Consider the following 27,129-nt stretch of genomic DNA (forward strand, 5'->3'; position numbering starts at 1 on the left):
TTGAGCACTGCACCACCAAGGCCCCACTTAAATAAAAAGGTAGCATCAATTCTTGTTACCTGTTACCTGGGTGCTAGTGCCAAGTTCCCCAGCAAGTACTCATGTTTCTGCTAAATTTATCTACCTGAGCACTTTAATACCTAGGAAACCAACTACTGCACAGACTTTATAATAAATGTTAAAAGTTGACAATACCATTATTTCTCGACAATGTCCAAATGGTAAATGAGTTTTCCTTATGCTACTTACGAAACTCAATGTTAGCCAATAATCAGTCATTTTTGAGATGTATACAAAAAAAGACTTAAGCCTAAAGTACCAAAAAAATTGCAAGTTTATAAAAAATTAACTTTACAAAGTACCTAAAATTTAACTATTTGAACCTAAGAACAAAAAGCACAAATGGGCTCTGACTGGTCAGGAAAGAAGAAATAAAGCCCTTGCATGCACTAAAGCTTCACCTGGAGGAGAAAACCTCAACTTCTCATTCAGACTCTAGTCTTATTTTACAATGTTCACATCTGTTGTTTGTTTTCCAAGTTTATCTCAGTCTAAAGACAGAAAAGTACTGTGGTTCTAAGTAACTTAAACTAACACGAGCTAACTTAGCAAGGAGGATTTTTAAGATATGGCGTTCTTCAAGGAGCCCAAGAGCAGGAACAGGGTTTCAGGAATGACTGGAAGCAGAGCTTGAGAAGCTAATCAAACCCTCTCTATTTCTAATCTCTGCTCCTTTCTGCATGTCTGCATCCTCTGCTTTCTGGGCCACATGGCCGGTAAAAGATGCCCACCGCACAGCTCCTGAACTTCATGTTTACAGGTCTAACCACAGTGAGGCAGCTTCCCTCCTCCCTGGTAAAGTCCCAGGAAACGGACACTGAACGGCCCCATTTAGAACATATTGCCACCCCTGGTTCATTACAATCTAGGACAAGACTCCAAAGAGCATCTACTGCAAAAGGGGAGAAACTGTGAAAAGTACAGGGTACTAGAGAGCAGCCATAATGGAGGTAGGCCTCCAAAAAGGTTGACATGAGGTAATTAAGTATATGTCCAAATATCCCATAACACCTTAGTAGACACTGAGGGCTTCACTATTAAACACATTTATAATGAAGACATATCACTCAGAAAAGTTTAAAGTATATTCAATATAGTCTTTAGAAAAGAGAGATGATAATACTTATACTAATGGGATCCTCTACAAAGGACACTTGTACATTGCTGGTCGGAGTTTTAGTTGGTACATTCTTGCTGGATGCAATTTAGCATTATATACAAAGAACCTTACAAATACTCAGTAACTCTATCTTTAGAATCAAGTCTATGGAAAACACCCAAAACACATATGAAAATGCATCTTACAGATATTCATAACAGCATTATTTGTAATACTAAAATTGTGGAAATAACGCCTAGCAAAAGTGTAATGGTTAAACAAACTATGTCCAGTCTATGTAATGATCTGAAAGTTACACAATTTGAAATGAATAGAAGCAGGGCCAAGATGGCTGAGCAGTCAGACGCTTCCGGTAATGCCTCTTATAACAAAGACCAAAAAAAAACAAGTGAAACCATTATAGATATGACAAGCTAGGACCCCTGAACATCAAAGGCAAACTTAGGAAATGGACTAAGTGGCAGGGGGAGGGAAAGATGGTTCAGAAGCGGCAAGGACTTGCCGGACCTGACTCAGCAGAAACCAGTGCCCCTCAGGTACGATCCCCTGGAGCAACCGTGGCAGGGCTAGCAGTACCATTTGGAACGCAGTTTCCTGTGGGAGAGACGGCAAACCACGCAGTCTACTCACACCTCCAGAAACAGAGAACAGTGCTCACGGCAAAAGCTAAATACTTGCATTTACTGTACCGCGCCCCCGGCCCCCAACCTGGCTTCAGGGGTTGTCAATTTCCCTGGGCCTGAGATACGTCCCAGTATGTGCCCTGACCCATTCTCCTGGCCTTGTAGAAGGAATATATTAACAATTGAGGGAAAAAATAATCTGCTAGCTCAACTAAGCTGGGGAGCTCAGGACAGAAGTGGCTCCTGTCCAAGCACAAACGGTCTACAGACATTGAATACCTTTCACCCCTTCATGGACCGTGTGAGCCCATTTCAGGAGATTAGGCCCTTGTTCCTGCAACAGTATATGTGCTTGAAATCTAACGTTGACTTTCAGCTGTACAGTGGAAAAGTGGGTTTTGATGTTTGACACCATTTTGCCTATTAAACAGGGTCCTCACCTATCTACATCAGGGGCCTGGGGACTGGTGGCTCCACCCATGCAACCTAGCCACCCCCAAAAGGGGTCCAAGGATAAGTGGTGCCTCCCAGTCCTTATAAACAAAAGCACTGGGTACCCATGGCCCACCTGCAAAACCCACCCACCTGTGCGCTCTGGGGAACAGGGACACGCTTTCCTCACAGGCACTCGGGGGACAGTTGTCAGCCCCCTGCCTTGCTCACAGAGAGTAACCCCCTGCTGCAACCAGATACCTGTACCTACACCAATCACCCCTGCCCCTCTAAGACTATAGGACAGAGCCTGTGGCACACTCTTGATAACCAACAACATGGACATCTGAGCTGAATCTATATAAGAAAATTGAATGGATTCCTAGGCTCATATACCTGGTGACAACTCTAGCCATTTGGTGACAGGAAGTTAGAGCTTCAAAAGGTGCAAATAATAAAGCTAGCACACGCAAGCACCCTATTTGGACCTATCAAAACAAAACAAAGCAAGAAGCTACAATATAGTAAGCAAATATAAAATAAATTAATACAATAACTTATACATGGCTCAGAGACAACAATCAATATCAAATCACATAAAGAAGCAGACCACAATCACTTCAACAAGCACTCAAAACAAAGAATCAAGGAATCTTCCAGATGAAGATATATTCCTGGAATTACCAGATGTAGAATACAAAAGATTAATATACAGAACTCCTCAGGAGATGAGGCAAAATGCAGAACAATCCAAGGAACACAAAGATAAAGCAGTTGAAGAAATTAAAAAGGTCATTCAAAAACATTCTGAAAAATTTAAAAGGCTGCAAGGGAATCCATAGACAGACAGCAATCAGAAATTCAGAAGATTAACAATAAAATTACAGAATTGGACAACTCAATAGAAAGTCAGTGGAGCAGATTTGAGGAAACGGAAGGCAGAATTAGTGAGACTGAAGATAAAACACCACTGATATATTCAAAGAAAAATCAGGACAAAAAAAATTTTTTAAATGAAGAAACCCTAAGAATCATATGTGGCTCTACCAAGGGAAATAACCCATGAGCTATTGGAGCACCAGAACAGGGAGGGATAACATAAAATACAAAGAGAATTACTGAAGATTTCTTGGCAAGAAAACTTCCCTGATATCATGAAAGATGCCAAGATATCTATCCAACATGCTCATCAAACCCCACATAAAGAAGAACTCAAAAGAAAGTCACAAAGACATATTACAATCACACTTGGCAAAACCAAAGATAAAGAGAGAATTTTAAGAGTGGCTAGGGATAAAAGAAAAGCCACCTACAAAGGAGAGTCAATAAGAATAAGCTCGGACTACTTGGCAGAAACCATGCAGGCAAGAAGGCAATGGGATGATTTATTTAAAAACTTCAAGGAAAAAAAAATTGCCAGCCAAGAATCATATATCCAGCAAAACTGTCTCTCAAATATGAAGGACATTTCCAGATAAACACAAGTTTAGAGAATTTATAAAAACCAAATCAAAACTACAAGAAATACTAAAGGGAGTTCTCTGGTTACAAAATCAATAATATCAGATATCGACTCAAGGCTAGAATGCAGGACAGAGCAATCCGGTATCAGCCCAGAGAGGGAAATTAAAAAAAAAAAACAATCAAGATTTAAAAAATGCTCAAAACAGGGAAATGGCGATGTCATTATGTAAAAGATGACAACATTAAAACCATCAAATGAGACTAAAAATGTAGTCATAAATCTAGGCGATATAAAGAAATGAAAGTTTGGTTTAAACTTAAAAAAATAGGGGTAAATACTAAGGTAACCACAAGGAGGCTAACAATCCTACACATCAAAATAAAATACAGGGAAAACATACAGACTCAGCAAAAACAAATCAACAACAGCTAATGAGAGGAAAGACAATATGTAAACTAGTCAGCACACAATATTAAGTGGAAAAAAGAAACTCTGAACAACACAAAAAAAGACAACGAAATGACAGCACTAAAAAAAAATACATATCCATAATTACACTGAATGTAAATGGACTAAATGCACCAATAAAGAGAAAGAGAGCGGCAGAAGGGATAAAAAACATGATCCACCTATATTCTGCCTACAAGAGATGTATCTTAGACCTAAAGACACAAACTAAAACTCAAAGGATAGAAAAAATATACCAAGCAAACAACAATCAAAAAAAAACAGGAGTGGCAATATCAATTTCTAACAAAATAGACTTTAAGGTTAAATCCACCATAAAGGGTAAGGAAGGACACTACATAATGATTAAAGGAACAATATACCAGGAGGCTATAACCATACTGAATATTTACATACCCAGTGACAGGGCTTCAACATACTTTAAAAAAAAACTCCAACAGCATTGAAAAATGAGATAGACAGCTCCACAGTAATAGTAGGAGATTTCAACACACCACTTTCGGTGAAGGACAGAACATCCAGAAAAAAGTTCAACAAAAACAGAGCAGATCTAAATGCCACAATCAATCAATTTGACCTCACAGACAAATACAGAACACTTCACCCAACAGCAGCCAAGCATACTTTCTTTCCCTACGTACATGGAACAAACTCTAGAATAGACCACATATTAGGTCATAAAGAAAGCCTTAACAGAATCCGAAATATTACAAAGCATCCTATCCAACCATAATGCCATAAAAGTAGAAATCAATAACAGAAAAAGCAGGGAAAAGAAATCAAACATTTGGAAACCAAAGAACATCCTGCTCGCAAATGACTGGGTTATAGAAGAAATTAAGAATGGAATTAAAAAAACTGTAGAATCCAATAAAAATGAAAACACTTCCTATCAGAACCTTTGGGACACAACGAAAGCAGTGCTCGGAGGTCAATTTACAGCAATAAATGCACACATCCAAAAAGAAGAAAGGACCAAAATCAAAGAATTATCCCTACAACTTGAATAAAAAGACAGCAAAACCGGAAACCCTCAGGCACCAGAAGAAAGCAAATACAAAAAATTAGAGCACAATTAAATGAAACAGAGAACGGAAAAACAACTGAAAGAGTTAACAAGGCCAAAAAGCTGATTCTCTGAAAAAATTAACAAAATTGATAAACCACTGGCCAAACTGACAAAAGAAAAACAGGAAACAAATAACCCAAATAAGAAATAAGATGAGCAATGTTACAACACACTCAACTGAAATTAAAAGAATCATATCAGATTGCTACAAAAAATTGTACACCAACAAATTTGAAAACCTAGAAGAAATGGATAAATTTCTAGAAACACACTATCTACCTAAACTAACACAAACAGAGGTAGAAAAACTAAATAAACCCATAACAAAAGAGGTGGAAAAGGTAATCAAAAAACTCCCAACAAATAAAAGCCCTGGCCTGGAGTTCTACAAAGCTTTCAGAGAAGAGTTAACACCACTACTACTAAAGGTATTTCAGAGCACAGAAAAGGACGGAATGCTGCCAAACTCAATTCTATGAAGCCAGCATATCCCTGATAACAAAACCACATAAAGACACCACCAAAAAAAAAAAAAAAATTACAGACCTATATCCCTCATAAACTTAGATGCAAAAATCCTCAATAAAATTCTAGCCAATAGAATTCAACAACATATCAAAAAAATAATTCACCATGACCAAGTGGGATTCATACCAGGTATGCAGGGATGGTTCAACATTAGAAAAACAATCAATGTAATCCATCACATAAGTAAAACAAAAGAACCACATGATTTTATCAATTGATACAGAAAAGGCTTTTGAAAAAGTCCAACACCCATTCATGATAAAAACTCTCAGCAAAATAAGAATAGAAGGAAAATTCCTCCACATAATAAAGGGCATTTCTGCAAAGCCAACAGCCAACATCATCCTAAAGGGAGACAGTTTGAAAGCACCCCCCTTGAAAACGGGAACCAGACAAGGATGTCCCAATCACAACTCTTATTCAACATTCTGCTGGAGGTCCTAGCCACAGCAATTAGGCTAGATAAAGAAATAAAGGGTATCAAAATCGGGAAGGAAAAAGTAAAAGTATCTCTTTTGCAAATGACATGATCTCATACACAGAAAACCCTAAGAAACCCTCAAAAAAACTATTGAAACTAATAGAAGAGTTCAGGCGAGTGTCAGGATACAAGATAAACACAAAACTCAGCTGGATTCCTCTACACAAAGAGAACATCGAAGAGGAAATCACCAGATCAATACTATTTACAGGAGCTCCCAAGAAGATAAAATACTTAGGAATAAATCTTACCAGAGACGTAAAAGACCTATACAAAGAAAACTACAAGACACTACTGCAAGAAACCAAAAGAGACCTACATAAGTGGAGAAATATACCTTGCTCATGGATAGGAAGACTCAAAATTGTAAAACTGTCTGTTCCGCAGAAAGCAATCCACAGATACAATGGAATTCTGATCCAAATTCCAATGACATTTTCTAATGAGATAGAGGAACAAATCACCAACTTCCTACGGAAGGGAAAGAGGTCCCGGATAAGTAAAGCATTACTGAAAAAAGAAGAACAAAGTGGGAGGCCTCACACTACCAGATTTTAGAACTTATTGTACTGCCACAGTAATCAAAAGAGCCTGGTACTGGTACAACAACAGATACATAGAACAGTGGAACAGAATTGAGAATCCCGACATAAATCCATGCACAAATGAGCAGCTCATATTTGACAAGGGCCCAAAGTCCACTAAATGGGGAAAAGACAGTCTCTTTAACAAGTGGTGCTGGCATAACTGGACATCCATCTGCAAAAAAAATGGAACAAGACCCATACCTCACATTATGCACAAAAACTAACTCAAAAAGGTTCAAAGACCTAAATATAAAATCTAAAACAATAAAGGTCATGGAAGAAAAAATAGGGGCATTCTTAGGAGCCCTAATACATGGCATAAACTGTATACAAAATATTACTAGCAATGCACAAACACCAGAAGAGAAACGATGTAACTGAGAGCTCCTAAAAAAGCAAACACCTATGCTTATCCAAAGACTTCACCAAAAGAGTAAAAAGATTACCTACAGACTGGGAGAAAGTTTTTAGCTATGACATTTCCGATCAGTGTCTGATTTTAAAATCTACATGACACTGCAAAAACTCAACTACAGAAAGACAAATAACCCAATTAAAAAATGGGCAAAGGATATTAACAGGCACTTCACTGAAGAAGACATTCAGACAGCTATCAGATACATGACAGAACGCCCATGATCATTAGCCATTACAGAAATGCAAATCAAATCTGCAATAAGATACCATCTCACTCCAACAAGGCTGGCATTAATACAAAAAAACACAAAATAATAAATGTTGGAGACATTGTGGAGAGACTGGAACACTTATACACTGCTGGTGGGAATGTAAAATGGTACAACCACTTTGGAAATCGATTTGGTGCTTCCTTAAAAATCTAGAAAGAGAACTAACATTCAATCCAGCAAGCCCGCTCCTTGGAATATGTTGTTGTAGTTAGGTGCCGTCAAGTTGGTTCCGACTCATAGTGACCCCATGCACAACAGAATGAAACACTGTCCGGTCCTGCACCATCCTTGCAATTGTTATGCTTGAGCTCATTGTTGCAGCCACTGTGTCAATCCACCTCGTTGAGGGTCTTCCTCTTTTCCGCTGATCCTGTACTCTGCCAAGCATCATGTCCTTCTCCAGGGACTGATCCCTCCTGACAACATGTCCAAAGTATGTAAGACACAGTCTCGCCATCCTTGCTTCTAAGGAGCATTCTGGTTGTACTTCTTCCAAGACAGATTTATTCGTTCTTCTGGCAGTCCGTGGTATATTCAATATTCTTCGGCAACACCACAATTCAAAGGCGTCAACTCTTCTTCGGTCTTCCTTATTCATTGTCCAGCTTTCACATGCATATGATGCAATTGAAAATACCATGGCTTGGGTCAGGTGTACCTTAGTCTTCAAGGTGACATCTTTGGTCTTCGACACTTTAAAGAGGTCCTTTGCAGGAGATTTACCCAATGCAATGCGTCTTTTGATTTCTTGACTGCTGCTTCCATGGCTGTTGATTGTGGATCCAAGTAAAACGAAATCCTCCACAACTTCAATCTTTCCTCCATTTATCATGATGTTGCTCCCTGGTCCAGCTGTGAGGATTTTTGTTTTCTTTATGTTGAGGTGCAATCCATACTGAAGACTGTGGTCTTGGATCTTCATTAGTTAAGTGCCTCAAGTCCTCTTCACTTTCAGCAAGCAAGGTTGTGTCATCTGCATAATGCAGGTTGTTAACGAGTCTTCCTCCAATCCTCATGCCCCATTCTTCTTCATATAGTCCAGCTTCTCGGATTATTTGTTCAGCATAAAGATTAAATAGGTATGGTGAAAGAATACAACCCTGACGCACACCTTTCCTGACTTTAAACACATCAGTATCTCCTGTTCCGTTCCCCCACATGCCTGCCAGTTTGTCACACTGTGGGGGCTTGTGTGTTGCTGTGATGCCGGAAGCTATGCCACCGGTATTCAGATACCGGCAGGGTCAACCATGGAGGACAGGTTTCAGCTGAGCTTCCAGGCTAAGACAGACTAGGAAGAAGAACCCGGCAGTCTACTTCTGAAAAGCATTAGTCAGTGAAAACCTTATGAACAGCAGTGCACATTGTCTGATACAGTGCTGGAAGATGAGCCCCCCAGGTTGGAAGGCACTTAAAAGATGACTGGGGAAGAGCTGCCTCCTTCAAAAGCCTAGCGTCTGATAATCCAAACAGATTTTGTAGCTGGTTTCAGGGAAGCTTAGATTAAAAATTACAACTAACCTGGCAAAAAAAAAAAAACACCACAAAGACAATGTACAAACAACCAAAGCAGAAACATAACTACACACCAATATTAGTCCTGTCCGTTCTAATCCCTCCTCTGTTTCATCTACTCTGCTGGCTACCTCTGCAGCATACAGTCCAGTATTATTTGTAAACATGTCATCAGTTTGAGTTACCAGACTGTCTTCCTCTCCCAGCATTAACTCTATTCATCCCACACATATGTTTAACACACATTTGGGTAACTATGCCCAAATTTCCCAGCCTCGAACTGCCTTTTCTTCAATTTTTTTTTTATTAGATTCTTACATTTTCTTTCATTTATTTTACTTACTTTTTCATTGCACCTTTATTATTATACTCCCCAACATTTAGTTCCTGAGCAAATGTAAGATCCTAAGCATTTTTTCAACAACACAATGAAATCCATATCTTTTTATCTGCCAAAAAACTACAAACCATACGTTGTATATTAATTTTCTCTCATTCTCTTTTCACCTACTATTAAAATTAGAAGATTATACCCATCTCTAGTTTTCTCCAAGGCAGTATTCCCAAAGGTTAGTCACAAGATGGATGCTTCTATTGATTACAAAAACATTGGATTGGAAAACCAGATGATCACATATGAGCAAGGATCTTCCTGCTTGTCTCTCCTCCTGATTTTCCCTAACTCAGGCTATTTCTGTCCAATATCCCACTTTCTATAACTGTTTAGAACTCCAAATAGTTATTTAAAAATGGAACTCTATGACAGAAAGATCAGCTGATAGACAGTAAGATTAGCTGAAGAAAACAGTGATGGAAACATCCACAGCCTCTCCCTCCCTTCAATAACCCATCAGGCAACATGACCTAGTATTTGCCACCCTACTGGTACACACAAATGTTGGCTTCCTAGGCCAACTATATTTAAACCAAAATACCACAGCTGTAAATAAAACAACAAAAAGAGACCATTTTTAGATTCTGGCAAGCCAAAGCTCATTTACCCACTCTCTGGAAAACTATGTCACTGAAGGCAAACAGAGAGCTTCAAGAGGAAATAAAAAAGAATCAGTACATGTCTTGAATGATTCATTTTGAAATCAAAACAATCAGAAGAGGAGAGTAGATGCATCAATAGCTTAAAAGGGTCTTAAGCGAACAATCTCTGCCATTCTCCTTCTATAGTCTCTTGGGGTAAAAAAAAAAAAAAAAGCAGAAAAAAACTCTAAGGTCTTTCATGAGACTGCTATTTCATTAATTATTTGAGGTAGTTTTTGTTTCATTGGAATTAATTAAACCGTTCTGCTTTAAGCTCAAGCTGCATCTGGCGTCACTGTGCAACAGCAGTGAAGAATGAAAACCAAATGACAACTGGCTACTTGAAGAATTAAGCTGAATGAAGCAAAAAGCATTCACAGAAGCAGTATCAGTGCTCTGGCTAAGACTGCACTGGTGTACATACAGGCTACATTCTAAATAAACCCGTTAATCTACGCAATTTCAGACTTATAAAACCTTAACTGCCACCCAATTGAAGCAATTTTCAAGCTGGAATCATGTAAAGTGGCACTACTCCAATATATGTTTTTAAATAATTAATTTAACCTCCACGCATTCTGAACTTAGTATATTTCATCCTAGTCTATGATAGTTACCTTACTTAGAAAATCCTGAAAAATAATCAATAGCTAAGCAAGCCAAATAAGCATACAGGTAATGTTTAACCTTAAAAACAAAATTATTTTAAGAATCTAAGTCTAATGTAAAGATTACAGTTGAGTCTTACAGATTTGTTAAATCAGTGCTGAATTTCTTTTAAAGGTCCCCAACGCTTAGGTTTTTCATGAACTCAGATGAGACATGTCCATTCCCAATCTAGCCAGTTAAATTGTACTCCACAGGTGTTGTCCGTGTCTTTGTTAACACACCATAACAGAGGCTCCAGCTCTAAAAGACAAACTGGACCTCCAAGACTCCAGTGGGGAGTGACTGAGGAGGCAACTTCCATGTGGTCCAAGGACTGTTCTAACTTTCCTGAGACTAAGGCATGACTCCTGACACAGACTCAGGAACTGGAATCTCAGGAGGTGCCTCCTCTGCCCTATGGGAAGTAAACATCTTCTCAAAAACCAGGCTCTTAAGACCCCTGGCCAGTTTCCCAGACACATTTCAGCTGGAAATTTATTTAAAAAAAAAATTTTATTACAGTATTTACAAACCTGGGGGGTTATTTGAAAGACTCCTTTTCAGAACTTTAAAGAGCTTCTAAGTCATACGTCTCAGAGATTATTTCCCACGTTACTACTCTTGTTTCAGTAGGTGTTTTTTCCTGAATGACTGTCTGTGCTATATTTCTTCTGTCTTTAGCTTAACCTTTTCATTTCTAAAGCCAACAGCTTCTGAGCAACCAGATAGAACTTCAGGCTATCCCATCATTAAATATGGATGCAGGGGTTTGACAAATCCTGAGTGGCTTTTATTAGTCAGGGATAGTCTGCTTGGCTAACAAGAGAAGACAAGTATATAATACAAGTCATGGTACATACAGCTCCCAAAATACTGATAGAGGAGGAAGGGGTTCTTTTTCCTCTCAAATTGGAGTTAACCTACAGTTTGATTTTGGCCTACCCTGTGGATGAATCATCTTGACTGATCTATCTCTTAGTCTGGAGAATTTCCTTCCAGTAGGCTGTTGTGGTTGGCACATTCACAGACTCCAAATATGTAATTATATTTAAGAATTTTAAGATTTATTTCTAAGTGCTTTGATATTTCTGCATTTTTCAGTCCTTCTAAGCTCTAGATTAATCTTCTTAACATTAACATCATCACCAAGTTTTTATAGCAATATTGTCATTGTAGAAAAAAATGGGTGTTTTCTAATTACAGTCAAATTCATTAACAACTACAATTGATTTCTTCTTAAAGCAGCACACATAGGCTTTTAGATCTCCTCTGCTTAAATGCAAACTGTCAAAAAACTGGAAGTCCTTTTCATAGGGGCCTGGTTGAGTAATGAATGAGTAATTCATACAGCATAATACTTGCAAGCCATTAAAAATCATATTGTAGAAGAATATGTATTGATATGGGCAAATGTTCACAATAAAATACTTAGAAAAAAGACTCTGGCTACAAAACAGTGTGCACAAAATAAACTATTTTGCTAAAGAAAACATACACATACATAAAAGACACTAGAAGGGCAGCCATCAAAATTTTAAGAGTTTCTGAGGATAATGAGTTTACATGTATATTTTATCTTTTGCACTTCTGAATTTTCCAAGTTTCTGCACTGTACATTTACTATTTTCTAGGTTTTTTTTTTAAGCTTTTTGTTAAAAAAAAAAAAAAAAGCTTTCAAATAATTTTGCAAGTCATTTCCTATACTATTTCACACCTATTATTAGTGAAGGTAATGGAGCATCTTTCATGACAGAAGACTCTGAACTATGTTTTAATATAAGGGAGGTGCTTTTCCAGTTGCCTTTAAAAATAGCAAGAACATTTACTGGGTCACCAACATGTACCAGGTCTTCTCACACATCCTCTTAAAAGTGAAACATTAAGGACAGTCAGAGAAATTAAAGAATTGTAGCCTGACAATATGTCTATGGTAATATCTAAAAAGATACTGCCACCACTCAAAAAATAATCCAATTCAACTAACTTTTACTGAGCACTTACTAGGTGGGGGATCCTGGCAACAGAAAAAAGTATGGAGAACAGACTCAAGCAAAACTCAATCACAGGGTCAAGGGGCCTAAGGTTGGTTCAGTGTATCTCAGAGTGGGGTTCCACACATCAACTGTATCAGATCTCTTGAGGGTATTTGTTCAAAATGCAGATTCCTGGGACCCCAAACATATTGGCTCAGTCTCTGGAGGCGAGCCCCAGGAATTTACATTTTTAAAAGCACTTCAGATGTTTGAGAAACCCCAGTGTTGTGAAATATCAAGCCAAGAGAGTAGGGTTGGAAAAAGATCATGAGAGTCTTCAGTACCAAAGAATGAATTTATTCTATATTAGTTAATAAGGGGGAGGAAGAACAGCTGGGTACCAGTCATGGGTTTTGGCTGGGTCAGTACTGCTCATCTCAACACAGGCTGAAAAGGAGAACCACCAGAGGCACCAAAGAACTGAAGAAAGAAATCTATTATGATGTGTTAAAATTGACTGAGAAAATAAAGTTGTTCTTTTCCTCGTGCCAAAAAAAGGGTGGAGGAGGAGGGTCATGAAGAGTCATTAATGAATAAAGAAGATGATTTGAGTGCTGAAATATTAAACCCAAAAGATGTGGCTATGGTGAGGAAGATTTGGAGAAAACTTTTTTAATCATACTTTAATTTCCAATTAATTATTTCATTCATTCAATCAATCACTGACTTGGTACTTACCATGTACCAAACACTGATCTAGATGATGGGTAAAAAAAATCAATGAATTACACACTTGAAACGGGTGAGCTGTACGGTATGTGAGTTACACCTCATTAAGATTGCTAGTAAAAAAGAGAGAGGGAGAGGGATTTCCCTTGTCCTCTAGGGGCTCAAAGCAGCACTGCGAAGACAAACAACAACACTGCAGGGTGGTGTCAGAACAGGTAAACTGGGGTGTGCTATATGAAGATACAGAATGAGCATCACGGCCAGACAGGGGTCTGGAAGAACTAATTCATGAAAGAGGAGCAGGGCAAGTTGGGTAAGGAGAATATTGGAAAGCAAGAAGAAGGCAAGTCCAGCAATCTCTTGACTTAAAAGCGAAGAACAGAACGCCAGGAAGGAAAGAGTGAGAGATGAAGCAGGTCCAGGGTAAAGGCAGGACGTGAAGAGCCTTGTACATGACAGTACATGACTCAAAGTGTGGTCCTCAAACCAACAACATCTGCATCACCAGGAATGCAGAGAAATGCAGTCTTGGGCCCCACCCCTACTGAGTCAAAAATCTTCATTTTAATAAGATGCCTAGATGACTGAGATGCACACTAAAGTTTGAGAGGCACTACACTCACACATTTATTCTTAGGACAAAATCCTATAGGGTATCACTGAAGAATTTCAAGCCAGAGAGTGGCGTGACCAGATACATGCATTACAAAGATGACTCTGATAGCAGAAAGAAAAACAGATTTTCGGAGCTAAGACCAAAGATTGCTTAGGAAGCGGTTTCAGGACCCACACAAGAAATAATAAGGTCCTGAAGTAGAGTAGAGTAGGGGCGGTACGAGGAAATAATTAGTTGCAGTGCAGGGGTAAAGGGTAGATAAATCAGCACAATTTCCAACTTTTTGGTTTGAATTAACAGACAAATGTTGATGTCATTGATCAGACAGGAAATACAAATAATGACAATTACTACAGCTGTTGTTGTTGTTAGCTGCCTTTTAGTCTAATTCCAACTTATGGCAACCCCATGTGTTACAGAGTAGAACTGCTCTATTGGGTTTTCTTGCATTTAATTATGTGCCAGACATTATTCTAAATGGTCTGCATGAACTATCTCACTTAATCATAACAACCCTATGAGGTAGTTATTATTTGATAGATGAGGAAATAAGGCACAAAGAAGTAGGGTTGAGTGGTATGAAGAGGTAAGGACGAGATGATAAACTCAATTTTCAATATGCTAGGTTTGAGGTGCTTTTGAAGGTGTCCACAAGGCAGTTGTTTGTAGGGATCTAGGTCACGGAGGAGTTCTGGTGGTACGGTCGTTAAGCACTCGGCTGCTAATCAAAAGGTCCCCAGTTCAGGTCTTAAACGCTAGCAAGCAGCCATCTAAGATGCATCAATTGGTCTCAACCCACCTGGATCAAAGGAGAATGAAGAACACCAAGAACACAAGGTGATTACGAGCCCAAGAGACAGAAAGGGCCACATGAACCAGCGACTACATCAAACCACAGTGGGAGGAAGCCTATGAAGGCTAGCATCTAAGAGTCAGCAGGGCAGTGGGTGAGTTTATGAAGGAAACAATTGGCCAGAAATGAAGGAGAATGATAGCTATACAAGCAACAACAATAATAACTAACACAAGTGCTCACTATGTACCAGTGACTATTCTAAGTGTTTTTATATAGCAAACAATTTCATCATCATTAAAACCGTATGAGGTAGGTCTTAGGGGTAGAGTCCATGTTCTTGACTGTGCCTCTTCTGAGGACACAGGGAGGGTGGAAGCCAACAAAATAGTTTCAACAAAGCCCTCAGAATACTTTCTGGTACAAGGTAAAACAAACAAACAAAAAGTCATACCCACTGCCATGATGACTCATAGTAACCCTATCGGACAGAACAGAACTGCCCCATGGGGTTTCCAAGGAGTGGCTGGTGGATTCAAACTGCTGACCTTTTGGTTAGCAGCCTGAGCTCTTAACCACTGCACCACCAGGGCTCAGGTCTCAGTAAATATTAACCACTATTATGTGATAATTATACCATGCAGTCACGTGTTTGCACAAACCACACTTATAGAAAAAAAACATGACTAAGTAAGGTTCCTATGCCTTCTGTATCTAAGGTTCCATATATCATCCCTCAGCATTTGTGGATGCCACATGATACAAGTCCTCCACGAGGGTAACTGTACTCAGCAATGGCCTGAAGGCCCCACAAACCCTAAAAGGATTTCTGAGCTCTATAAAGATTCAATTCTACAGCACTACCTTTTAGCATAAGGAGCCTGGGTAGCACAAGCGGTTTGTGATTGGCTTCTAACCTAAAGGTTGGCAGTTGGAACTCACCCTGGGCTCCATGGAAGAAAGTCTTAGAGACCTGCTTCCACAAAGATTACGGACAAGAGAACACTATGGAGCAGTTCTACACTGTAACACACGGGGTCGCCATGAGTCAGGCTGACTCGATGGCAGCGGATAACAACTTTCAACACTGGGTGTATTTCACTCCATTTTAATTGTTTTAAAGCAAATAGTTGATGCTGAAGGACTCTCAGGTTCTCAACTGCCCACTGAAAGCAGGGCTCATCCTCTGACCAAAAAAAAAAAAAAAAAACCAAACCCAGTGTGGTTGATTCTGGCTCATAGCAACCCTATAGGACAGAGTAGAACTGCCAGATAGAGTTTCCAAGGAGCACCTGAGTAGATTCGAACTGCCGACCCTTTGGTTAGCAGCTGTAGCACTTAACCACTACACCACCAGGTTTCCCATCCTTTGACCACTCCAGATGAATGGTAGGTTATTCTAATTAGGTGTCAACTATGAAATGATAACATTATAATTTTGCGGTTAAAGCTGTATTTATACTCTTGAACTACAAGCTTCATTTTTTTTTTCTTTTTAAAACTTTTCTTATCCAACTACTCCATCTGACCCTGATCTCACAAGATCAAGGGGAAACAGAATGAATAACAGAAATGATGATGACAGTTGTAACAAAAACAGTTAAGATTTTCAAAACGTTAAAATTTTGAGATAAATTTATATCTTTCTACTCTAAGAAGATTTCTCAAAAGTACTGAATGGCAGAATGCAGCTCGCAGCAGTCGGACATCTGGTCACCCTAGTCTATTTTTAAAATAGAAAAATATTAATACCCTATCCTGCACGTACAAATACCAACCCTTGCCAGGTAGACCTGAAATCTAAAATTTACTAAAACTGACTAATACAAAAAAAGATTTATGTACAAAGACACTCATCACAGTACAGTACTCATAATGGTGAAAAATGTCCAACAATAAATAAATTATGGTATATCCAGATGACAGAATATCATGGAGCCATTAGGAACAGTCTCAATGAATATTTAATGACGTGAAAAAAGTACACAATACATACTAAGTAAAAAAATCATAAAAATTACCCTTATGAATATAGACAAAGACTTAAGGGAAGTAAATCAATAGTTGACAGCAATCACTGGGTAACAATTATTTTTATTTTCTTCCTTTATGTTTCTGCATTTTTCAAACTGTCTACAATGTATTGTTTCTATAAGCATAAAAATTTTTTACCTAAAAGTCAATTTTTTTTTTTAAGTTTTTCTAATTAACTCCGGTTTCTATTTTTAATCACTTCCCACAGGGTTCTCCCCCTAATCCAGGTCTGAAGGTGGGACAGTGGCTCTCGAGCAGAGCTACCTGTCCTCCATGGTGGTATCTGGAGAAATGCTGGTCGTCATAACCAGAAGTAAAAGGGTGCTACTGGATCTAGTGGATAGCGGCCAGAGGTTCTACTAACTATAGTACAATGCACAAGACAGCTCCCCACGAAAAAAAAGAACTATGGAGCCCAAAATGGCAATAGTACAGAGGCTAAGAAACCCTGGTCTAGGATGAAAAACATAATGAGTAAGAACAGGTAGACTGGGTTAAAATATTAACTCCAGTGGGCTTACCTTTCCTTTCTAAAATAAGAAACATGCATTCTGAATTGGTGGAAATTTAATGCAGGTTTTGACCCAAATTCCATATTATTAAGATACACATTTCCTGCTATTATGGAAAACATCTCCAGGAGCTCTGTTCCCAACCTGAGCATGCTGCTTGTCAAACCAGAGGTAAGGTTTTTTTTGGCTTGAGCAAATAGAGACCAATCCAATGCCAAGTTTCTGAAGTACTACAACAAAAATGTTTTAAAGTGAGATCATACCTTTAAAGAAATACCTGCTCATCTTATTTTATGAACACTGGTAAGGTAAACTGAAAAACTAAGTTCTAAAACCTAGTTAGTGTAACTAACACACAATTTTTTAATTGCTTGAAAAACACACACACACAAAAAATGATTTATGCACACTCATGCAAAATTACCTCCTTCTGTGGAGTTATTATTGTGGAATTGTAGCCCCCTAATTAAGACTGAATGAAAAATACTTTTCAAATCCTCAATCTCTGATAATGCTATTAGTAGCATTTATTCCTATGGATTCTCCATGGCTTTCAAAAGTTTTTTGTTTTTTTTTTTAATTTAAATTGATTCACTAGGAGAAAGATATCTGATGTCCTCCTAATCATACAAAACTCTCCCATTCCACTGCTGGATGATCAGGGGAAAAAAAGAACCAAACCTGTTGTCATCAAGTCAATTCTGACTCATACAACCCTACAGGACAGAGCAGAACCGTTGCATAGGATTTCCAAGGAGCGGCTGGTGGATTTGAACTGTCAACTTTTTGTTACCTTTCTTTGTGGTCACCTTGAAATTTACCCTTATCTCCCTAGGTTTGAACCAGTCTTTTGTTACTTGGTATCACCTTGTGTTCCTCTCCATTCATTCCTTCTGTTTATTCCTTTTACTGTTCTGACGTTGTTGTCATTTACAGATTAACCTCTCTGGCTCCCTGTTGTAAATCTTTTAGTTTTGGTATCTGGCTGGTGCAATCTTACATCCTAGATTCAGGCTGTCGTCTGATGTTTGTTCTCAAACTGAAGGACTTCCTTTAATAATTCTTGTTAAGTTTGGATTGGTTTTTACATATTTCGTTAATTTCTGTTTATCTGGAAATTTCCTAATTCCACCATCATATTTGATCTAGAGTTTTGCAGGATATATTATTCTTGGCTGGAAATTTTTGTTCTTTCAAGATTTTATATATATCCTTCTACTGTCTTCTTGCCCACGTGATTTCTGCCGAGTAATCAGAGCTTAGTCTTATTGTTGTGACTTTTGTTTTTCTTGAGCTGCTCTCAGGATTCCTTGTCTTTGGTTTTAGTGAGTATAATTATGATATGCCTTGGTGATTTTCTTTTGGGGTCTATGCTATGTGGGGTTTGTTGAGCTTCTTGGATGGTCAGTTTTTCATTTTTCATGATATTTAGGGAAGTTTTCTGTCAGCAAGTCTTCAATGATCCTCTCTGTGTTTTCTGTTTTCTCCCCGTGTTCTGGAACTCTTATCACTCGCAAATTTTTGCTTTTGACTGTATTTCATGTCATTCTCAGGGTTTCTTCATTTTTCTTCATTCTTTTTTTCTGATTTTTCCTCAAAGTGGTATCCAGGTATTTGTCTTCAATTTCACTGATTCCATCTTACACTGTTTCAAACCTGCTCCTCAGGCCTTCTATGACACTGCCCATTTCTGAAATCTTGATGTTTATCTTTTGGATCTAATTGCTGTTTTTGTATGATTTCCAGTTTTGAATTTATTTTGATATCTTGTTCCTGTATTATTTTCCTGAATTCTTCCATTGTTTTGTCTGTCTTTTCCATGATTTGTCTGTCTTTTCAATGACTGCCTATTTTTTCCTCATTTTTGTTTGCTTTTCCCTCAACTCTTGAACTGCTCTGAATACTGGAAATCTGAATTCCCTATCAGGTAGTTCCAGTGCCTTTTCTTCTCCTGGAAAGTCATCTGATGTTTTATTTTGGATGTCTACTAGAACCATCCTGTCCTATGTTTTATATGTTTTGATAGTGTCTGCTGTCTTCAAGACATTCAGTAGTTATTTTCTCAGTTTATTGATTGTAGATCTGTTTGTTTCATCTTGCTTTTTTGCTTTATTTGGTTATGTCTGAGCAAGCGGGCTATGCATTCTTTGTTGTTTTCTCATATGTGGGCACGATACTTTTCACCTCCTTGTCCAATGGGCAGAGCCAGTTGCTCAGCTATGGTGCAGCAGGGCAGGTTCAGCTGAAGGGAAGGGACTGGGATGGGTTGCTCATGGCACATGCTGGGGCTGACAGGGCGGGACTGGGGGTCAGTGCAGGGCAGGTTCTGGTAGACCATGCCTGTCTGCTCAGTGGTGCAATGTTCAGCACATATACACATAGGAGGAAAGCAGAAGGCTGTGATGTGTGGAGCTAAGTGGTTATGAGAAAGAGCAGAAACAGGAACCAAAAAAAAAGTGCTGAGGGGGCTTGCCATTGGAGTGGTGCAGACCCAGGGAAGCCATGTGCTGGTGGCTTTCTAGCCAGGCAGTGAGACACAGCCCATCATGAAGATACAGATACAGCACACACAGCTAGGTGGGTGGGAAAAAGGAAAGAAAGAGAGACAGAGACAAACAAACTAGATTTAAAAAGAAAAAAAAAGGAGAGAAAAAGGCACACACAGGTAGGTGGTCAGGGGAAAGAAACAGAAGGAATGTAGAGAGAGACAAGAAACCAAAACGAAGAAAAAGATGCCAGGTGACTGGGAAGAAGAAAAGGCAGAGAGGTAGAGAGAACAGAGAGATGAGAAACCAAGAAATGAAGAAAAACAAAAAGGAAAAAAAAAAAAGGAATACCCCCAGGGGATCCCACCAGCGACCAGGGAAGTGACTCCCAGGCCTCAGGGCACAGCCTGTTTAGAAGAGGTAGAAATGGCACACAGCACCAGTTATTCAGAAGACAATAAATGAAGTGGAGAGATGAGAAACTGAAAAATGAAGATAAAAAGGAAAAAAGAAAAAAAAAAAACGTAATGCCCCCAGGGATTCCACTGACACAGCGGCACAGACTGGGGAAGTGTCTCCCAAACCACGTGGTACGGTCCATCTAGAAGGGCAGAGATAGCGCATAGCACCAGTATTCAGAAGACAGGAAAAGAAGGTAAGTAGAAAGAGATGAGAAATCGAGAAATAAAGAAAAACAAAAAAGAAAATTAATAAAGAAAAAAATGGCCCCAGGAGTCCCACCAGCGTGGCAGTGCAGTCCAGGGAAGCAGTTCCCCAGCAAGGTGACACTTCACAGCCTGTCAAGAAGCCGCAGATGGCACACGGAGCCAGGTGTTCAAGAGAAAGGAAAGGAAGGAGGTTAGAGAGGGGAAAGAAGCTAAAAAGTTGAAAAATGCAACAACAGCAACAAAGAAATGACACTGAAGGAGCTGACCAGTGTGGACAGGGCAAATCCAAGTGGCACGGAGCAAATTCAAGTGGCCTGGAGCCAGTGTTTCCCTGGCCTGGCGACCGCAGCCCACTGGGAAGTGGTGGAGGCTGAGCAGGGGGAAGAAGGGTGGGGAGTGGGAAAGCATGTATTACTGGTTTCCAGGTGCTCTGCCTCCTGCCGTGAGCTCCATGAAGTTGCTTTTCCATACTCCCTGTCCGCTGATCTCCAACAGGAGTCCAAGATGGTAAATCCATGCTGTGTTAGCTGATAGGGGACCTCCACTCAGTATCTCTCCTTGCTCTCTGTTCTCTTGTCAGTTTCTTATTCCATTCAGTGCTTGGCTGAGTTCTTCATCTCTTCATTTGACACTTAGGGTTCCAGGACCGACGTTTGTCTCTGTTTTACTTAGTTTTTCAGGTCTTTGCTGTGGAGGGATGGCATGATGCTTCTGTCTAAGCACCATGTTGGCTCCACCTCCTGAAGTGCTGATGTTTTAGTTAGCAGTCATAGCTCTTAGCCACTGTGCCACCAGGGCTCAGAAAAGAGGGTATAAAATTCAATCCCTCTGTCATTTGTAGTGACTCCATTCATAATGGAATTTAACTAAGGATGGTTGTTTTGTCTCTTCAGCACTTTTCCATTTGACAGGGAACAGGCAGAGCCCTGGTGACGCAGCCGCTCCTTGGAAACTCTATGGGGCAGTTCTACTCTGTCCTATATGGTGGCTATGAGTTGGAATAGACTCAATGGGCATGGTTTTTTATTTCGTTTTTGTTTTTCTTTCTTTTAATGTTTACAGAAGGAGACTGCCACCTCTTTCTCCCACAGAACAGCTGGTGGGTTCAAACTGCCGACCTTCAGTTAGCAGCTGAGCACTTAACCACTGCACTACCAGAGCTCCTGTAAAATTCATGATAAAAAAAACCCATTGCCGTCGAGTTGATTCTGAGTGATAGTAACCCTATAGGACAGAGCAGAATTGTCCCATAGGGTTTCCAAAGAGTGGCTGGTGGATTTGAACTACCAGCCTTTTGGTTAGCAGCCAAGCACTTAACCACTGCACCACCAGGGCTCCAAAACCCATCATAAAGAAGCTACATTACCTTCTGAGGTAAGAGGTAAGGTAAGAGGGTCGTTTCTCTCCTCCCACATTCTCCTATACAAAAGTTACGGTGTCACTTCATAGCCTACTCCAAATTCTCTCTACCTTAAAGCTAAATGCACCAGAAAGGTTTTTAACTGCTTATTTGGCAGTAGCACCTCTCCATTAGAATTAGTACCTCTTTGTAGCCACTGGGCAATATACAGAACTTTCACACTTCGAGATAGTTACAAATTTCAAGATGAAAATCATGGGCATTTTGCTTTGCTGGAGCAGTTTAAAAAAGTATTTCTGAGTAGTTTTCAAATTCCCCAGGGTCAGTAAAAAATTCTTGATGAAGTTGAAATTAACTTCAAGTTTCCAGGGTTGGAGCTACTGGCATCATGCACTGTTCCTTCTTTCCCATTCTATATCTAATCTGTCATGGAGACCTGTTTCTCAGATTTGTCCTCTTCTTTCCCATACTATCTAATCCCACCTCAGCCTACCAGCCTTTCACCACTTCACATTTTGTTGCCTGCAATAGTCTTCTAGGTCTTCCTGGCTCCCAGTTCTCCTCTCTATTACTCATCCTGCCCAACATGTCTGATAATGTGTTTGCTTGTCTAATCACTTCTTTATACCCTGCTTTGTTCCTACAAGATTAGTAAACTAATCATCCCAAACGATGCTCACTCTCTCTTTCCCATGTTTAAGAATTCATGCATTCAATGATGCACACTAGTATGTGAAAGATACTGTGCTGAGCTCTGAAGGAGCATCCCTGGGGGCTTACAGTATTGTGGGAATGGTAAGCATACACACAAATAATTATAAGAAGATAGAAATATGCATGGGTCATCAAACAAGAGAAAGAGTGCTAGTGGGAGTCAGAATCTGAACTGTCAGCTGGATGTCAAATGGAATTAGAATTGGTAGGGAAGGAGCAGAACGTGAGAGACAAGGGAGAGAGTGCTGAGGTTCCTCCCCCGCCGCCCCTCCGCCCCAGATGAGGAGAGTAACAATGCTTGAATAGACCTAGGGAGGCCAGGAGAAATATGGTTGGAGGGAGCATGGCAGGAGACTTGAGAATAGTCAATGTGCTTACCAAGTCCAAGTCAAGGCAGGAGGCAAAGATTTCTGCCTGCTTTAAGATATTTGAAGCGCTGTGAAATATGTAATTTTGGCACCAAAACAGTAAAATTTCCAGGACATTAATGGTTAGAAATGACAACAGCATAGGATATCGAAACTGGAATTATCCCAGGAAAAAAAAAAAAGACTCAGGCCATATGGCTTCAATATGTATGAGGGAATACAGTGGAGCGAAAGGAAGGTTATAGATACAGAATCTACTAACCTAAACAGCTGCTTCATGCAGGAAACTTTAATGGCTTCGTGAGCATGGGGTTTTAGATGATTTCTGCACTGTTATAATACTTAGCAGCCTGACAATACCATAAAACCAAACCAAACCCATTGCCGTCAAGTCGGTTCCAACTCATAGTGACCCTACAGGACAGGACAGAACGGCCCCATTGAGTTTCCAAGGAGCGCCTGGTGGATTCGAACTGCTGACCTTTTGGTTAGCAGATGTAGCTCTTAACCACTACGCCACCAGGGCTTCCGACAATACCATGAGGACATCTAATTAAACAATTTCAGGCAATCTTGGCCATTACACAGCATTTATGGTGCTATCCATGGTGTCTGGGAACTTCCTGTCAGGAGGGCTAGCAAGCCATATTACTGCTGGTGATCCTTCTACATGAAATTGATAAATCCTGCTCCACAAATGCTGAATCCTCTGAAGTTGCTGAAAGCACTTATAGGTAATATTATGATGTAGATATTCACTGCAAGTCAAGACTAGCAAATACACTATTTTCAAAATCAAAAGCAATGAAGTATCACAGCCACCTTCAATTTTTTTAGATACAGGTAAAGATAAACATAACACAACTCTGTAAATATACCAAAAATCACGGAATTGTTTGCTTTAAATTGGTGAAACTATATGGTGTATAAATTATATCTTAATAAAGCTGTTATTTTAAAAATCACGTTTCAACCAAAATGTCAGTTTCCAGAAGTGTTATATTTCTTAAAATGTTCATTCTGCTGGAAAAATTTACAAAATAGAAACCCTGCTAAATTGCTATGACAAAACTATCATCTCTCTGGAGAAAAAGAAGAAAATGGACAGTTCCTAGGCCCTTTGCTCTAACAGGAGCTGACCTCTACCACACAAGAACATCTACCTGTAAGCTCTGAGCGACTTTTAAAAGGCCATTTTTCAGATTTAACCACAATGTTGAATACCATATACTTCTAATGATTTCCCTCTTCCCCGGATAACCACTACTCAAGCTTTTATCTCTGGAAACATTCTAACCTTCCCCATGTCCAAACCTGTTCCCTAACTTCTACTAATAAATACCATATCAGTGTCTGCCTGCTGTTGAGGTAACAGAAGGTTATTTACACCCTTGGAGATTCAAAGTGGGTCAAGACTGCAAGAAGCAGATTGTGAGTCCCTTGAGAGAAAAGACTATGTCTTAATCATTGTTAGAACTTCTCCATGTTGAGCAAAGTACCTGGCACGCAGGTGCTCAATAAATATTTCTGCCTGCCACAAAGCTAAGGTCCACTCACAAAAAGAATTAGCCAACAAATTGCCAGGGGACAAGAAATTCTTAGGCACAGGTATATTTAAGAGAAGGCAGTTTAAGCCCAACTTCAGTCTTGACATCTAAACCAGTCCATCTTTATAGTGACTAAAATTTTAAAACAGGTTTGTGATGCGGCTGTCACCAAAACCCTAAACCTTAAAAATAAAATCATAATACCTTTTTAATTTTTTTCCTCCCAAATTATGTTGGGGGTAAAAAAACAGATCCATCATCCAACAGCAATTTATTATCCAATCAGACTCTAGTTAAGTGGCTTACTGTCAGTCAGGTAGCTCAAGGATGGACCCCTTGATGAGGGGTCTTTTTCACCATAATAAAGGCGGGACTACATCAAGGGGGAGCCTTGGTGGTACAGTGGCCAAGAGCTCAGCTGCTAACCAAAAGGTCAGCACTTCAAATCCACCAGCTGCTCCTTCAAAACCCTGTGGGGCAATTCTACAGTGTCAGGTCAAACAGCAGGTGGGGGGGCACAGTCTAGAATATTGGGGAACAAATGGCCAGAGACTCAGGCAGATATTGTTTTACACCAAGGAACTGATACCTCATCATGTGAAATGACTCTGATATTTCTTAATACCCACCTCACACGCTTATTATGAAGATTAAACGAGTTGATAATTTGAGCAGTACTTAGTGCCTGGCACAAGGAGACCTGGTGGCACAGTGGTTAAAGCACTCGACTGCTAACCAAAAGGTCTGTGATTTGAACCCACCAGCCACACTTCAGGAGAAAAATGTGGCAGTTTGCTTCTGTAAAGATTTCAACCTAAGAAACCCTGTGGGGCAGTTCTACTCTGTCCTATAAGGTCACTATGAATCAGAATCTGCTCGATGGCAGTGGGCAAGTGGGCAGCGCCTGGCATGTAGTAGGCACGATAAATGTTTGTTAATAAAATAACTTTTAATCCATTTCCAATTGCATTCATCGATACATTAGAGATCTACAATTCCTAAAGAAATTACGAGGTTTGGAGAGAAGTTCGAATTTAAATCTGGAGCTGGAAAGAACGGGGTGCCAGGGAATGTTTCATTCAAACCCCTAATTGCATGGTTGAGGAAATTAATCACATATCTCATATTTGTAGAGCAATTCACAGGTTACAAAAAGCTTTCACATGTATTATTAAGTCTGTTCCTCTCAGCCCTTCTAAGGGATGCAGAGCAGGTATCATTAACTCCATTTGCAGAAAAGGAAATGAAACACAGAGAGGTACAGTGACTTACCCAAGGCCACAGAGTTAGTAAGTGAAAAGACCCAGGCTACAATTCAGGTCTTCCCATGCCTGCTCCAGGCCTCTTTCCTCTATAACAAGGTGCAACTTGGGCCCTGCACTTACTTAGGTCAATTTGGAAACAATGATTCCAGGACCCCTAAATAGAGATTCTACTGCAAGTGCAAACTTTAAAAGTTAAGACAATTCTATTAACTGGAATTAAAGGTAAATTAATAGCTGGCAAAAGACATACATGAGTTACAGCACAAAACGACACGATGACACACACTTGGAACCGGAACCATACACTGCTGAATACAAATTTTCACAACAGTCTTCAAAGGGAAGACGTTGTCCAAAACACAACCCTTCAAAGATTAGAAGACCCAGAAAATATTGGTGTCAGCTAAAGAGAGAAAAGGTTGTCACTTCCCTTAAGCTAAACCCAGAAGGAAAAGTCCCCAGCGGAAGGTGAAGCTATGGGGCCCAACGAGGCTCTAAGGGATTGCACGCAAGTTGCAACTCCCAGCGATAAATGGTGAATCACCTAGCATTTATCCGAGCTGCATCTTCCCCGGGCGCTCACCACCTGGAGCAGCAATCTAAAACCCGGCAGCTAAACGTGAAAATCTCCTGGCCACCGTTTGCAGGATTGCAAATAACCTCATAGAAAGTCTGTCTGCCGGCAGGGTGCAAGTGGGACCGCATACCGACACAAGACGTTATTTTCAGCGCGTGTTCCCAAGGGAGGGATCATCAGATCTACAAAATTAAGCATCTCCCACTAACCAGGATATTTCCTAAACCAAGCCGGAGGGCTGGGCAATCCTGACCCTGGTCCGCCCTACAAAAGCCACATGGGCCCCTTTCCACCCTGCCTCAAGCCGGAGAAACGTGGCGGGGGGGCAGGGAGATCACCCGAGGCAGGCCTCCCTCCGCCGCCTCAATCATCCTCTCCCCGAAAGAGGAAGGCGCCCCCGCGGGCGACCAGTGGACAGAGCCCGGGGTTTGGAAATTCTCGGAAGCAGATGGTGCCGGCGGGCCGGGCCCGCGGGCCCGGGGCGCGTTACCTTTGTGTAGAGCTCGGATGCCGCCATGGCTCCGCTGCGCCGACACCAGGCCCGGCAGATACCCCACCTCGCCTGGGCGGCCGCCCGCGTCGCCGACTGAGACGCGCCGAGGCTGTAGCCCGCAGAGAGGAGGGCCGGGCCGGGCGGGGCGCGGTGGGGCGGGGGCGCGGCGGGGCGGGGCGCGGCGGGGCGGGACCGGGCGGCTCAGGAGGGGGCCCTCCGCCAGGCCTCGCTAGCACTTCCTGGTTCGCAGCCAGCTCTCCGCCCGCCGGGTCGC

The 27,129-nt window shown here is 40.4% G+C and overlaps 1 protein-coding gene across 9 annotated transcripts in view; it reads right to left on the reverse strand.

The window, feature by feature from the left end:
* Window positions 1-26,988, reverse strand: part of MYO5A (myosin VA) — a 264,298-nt gene extending 237,310 nt beyond the window's left edge. For 6 of the 9 annotated variants that reach the window (XM_010600094.3, XM_064295231.1, XM_010600091.3 and 3 more), the window contains exon 1: window positions 26,853-26,986. In XM_010600094.3, the coding sequence (XP_010598396.2) occupies window positions 26,853-26,879 (27 nt within the window). In that variant the 5' untranslated portion in view covers window positions 26,880-26,986. Of the gene's footprint in view, window positions 1-26,852 lie in introns of all 9 variants that reach the window. The other 3 variants (XM_064295235.1, XM_064295232.1, XM_064295233.1) reach the window with 1 other exon arrangement.
* Between the last annotated feature and the right edge of the window lie 141 nt (window positions 26,989-27,129).

The sequence above is a fragment of the Loxodonta africana genome, chromosome 12 (genome assembly GCF_030014295.1).
Source record: "Loxodonta africana isolate mLoxAfr1 chromosome 12, mLoxAfr1.hap2, whole genome shotgun sequence".
NCBI classification, from domain to species: Eukaryota; Metazoa; Chordata; class Mammalia; order Proboscidea; family Elephantidae; genus Loxodonta; species Loxodonta africana.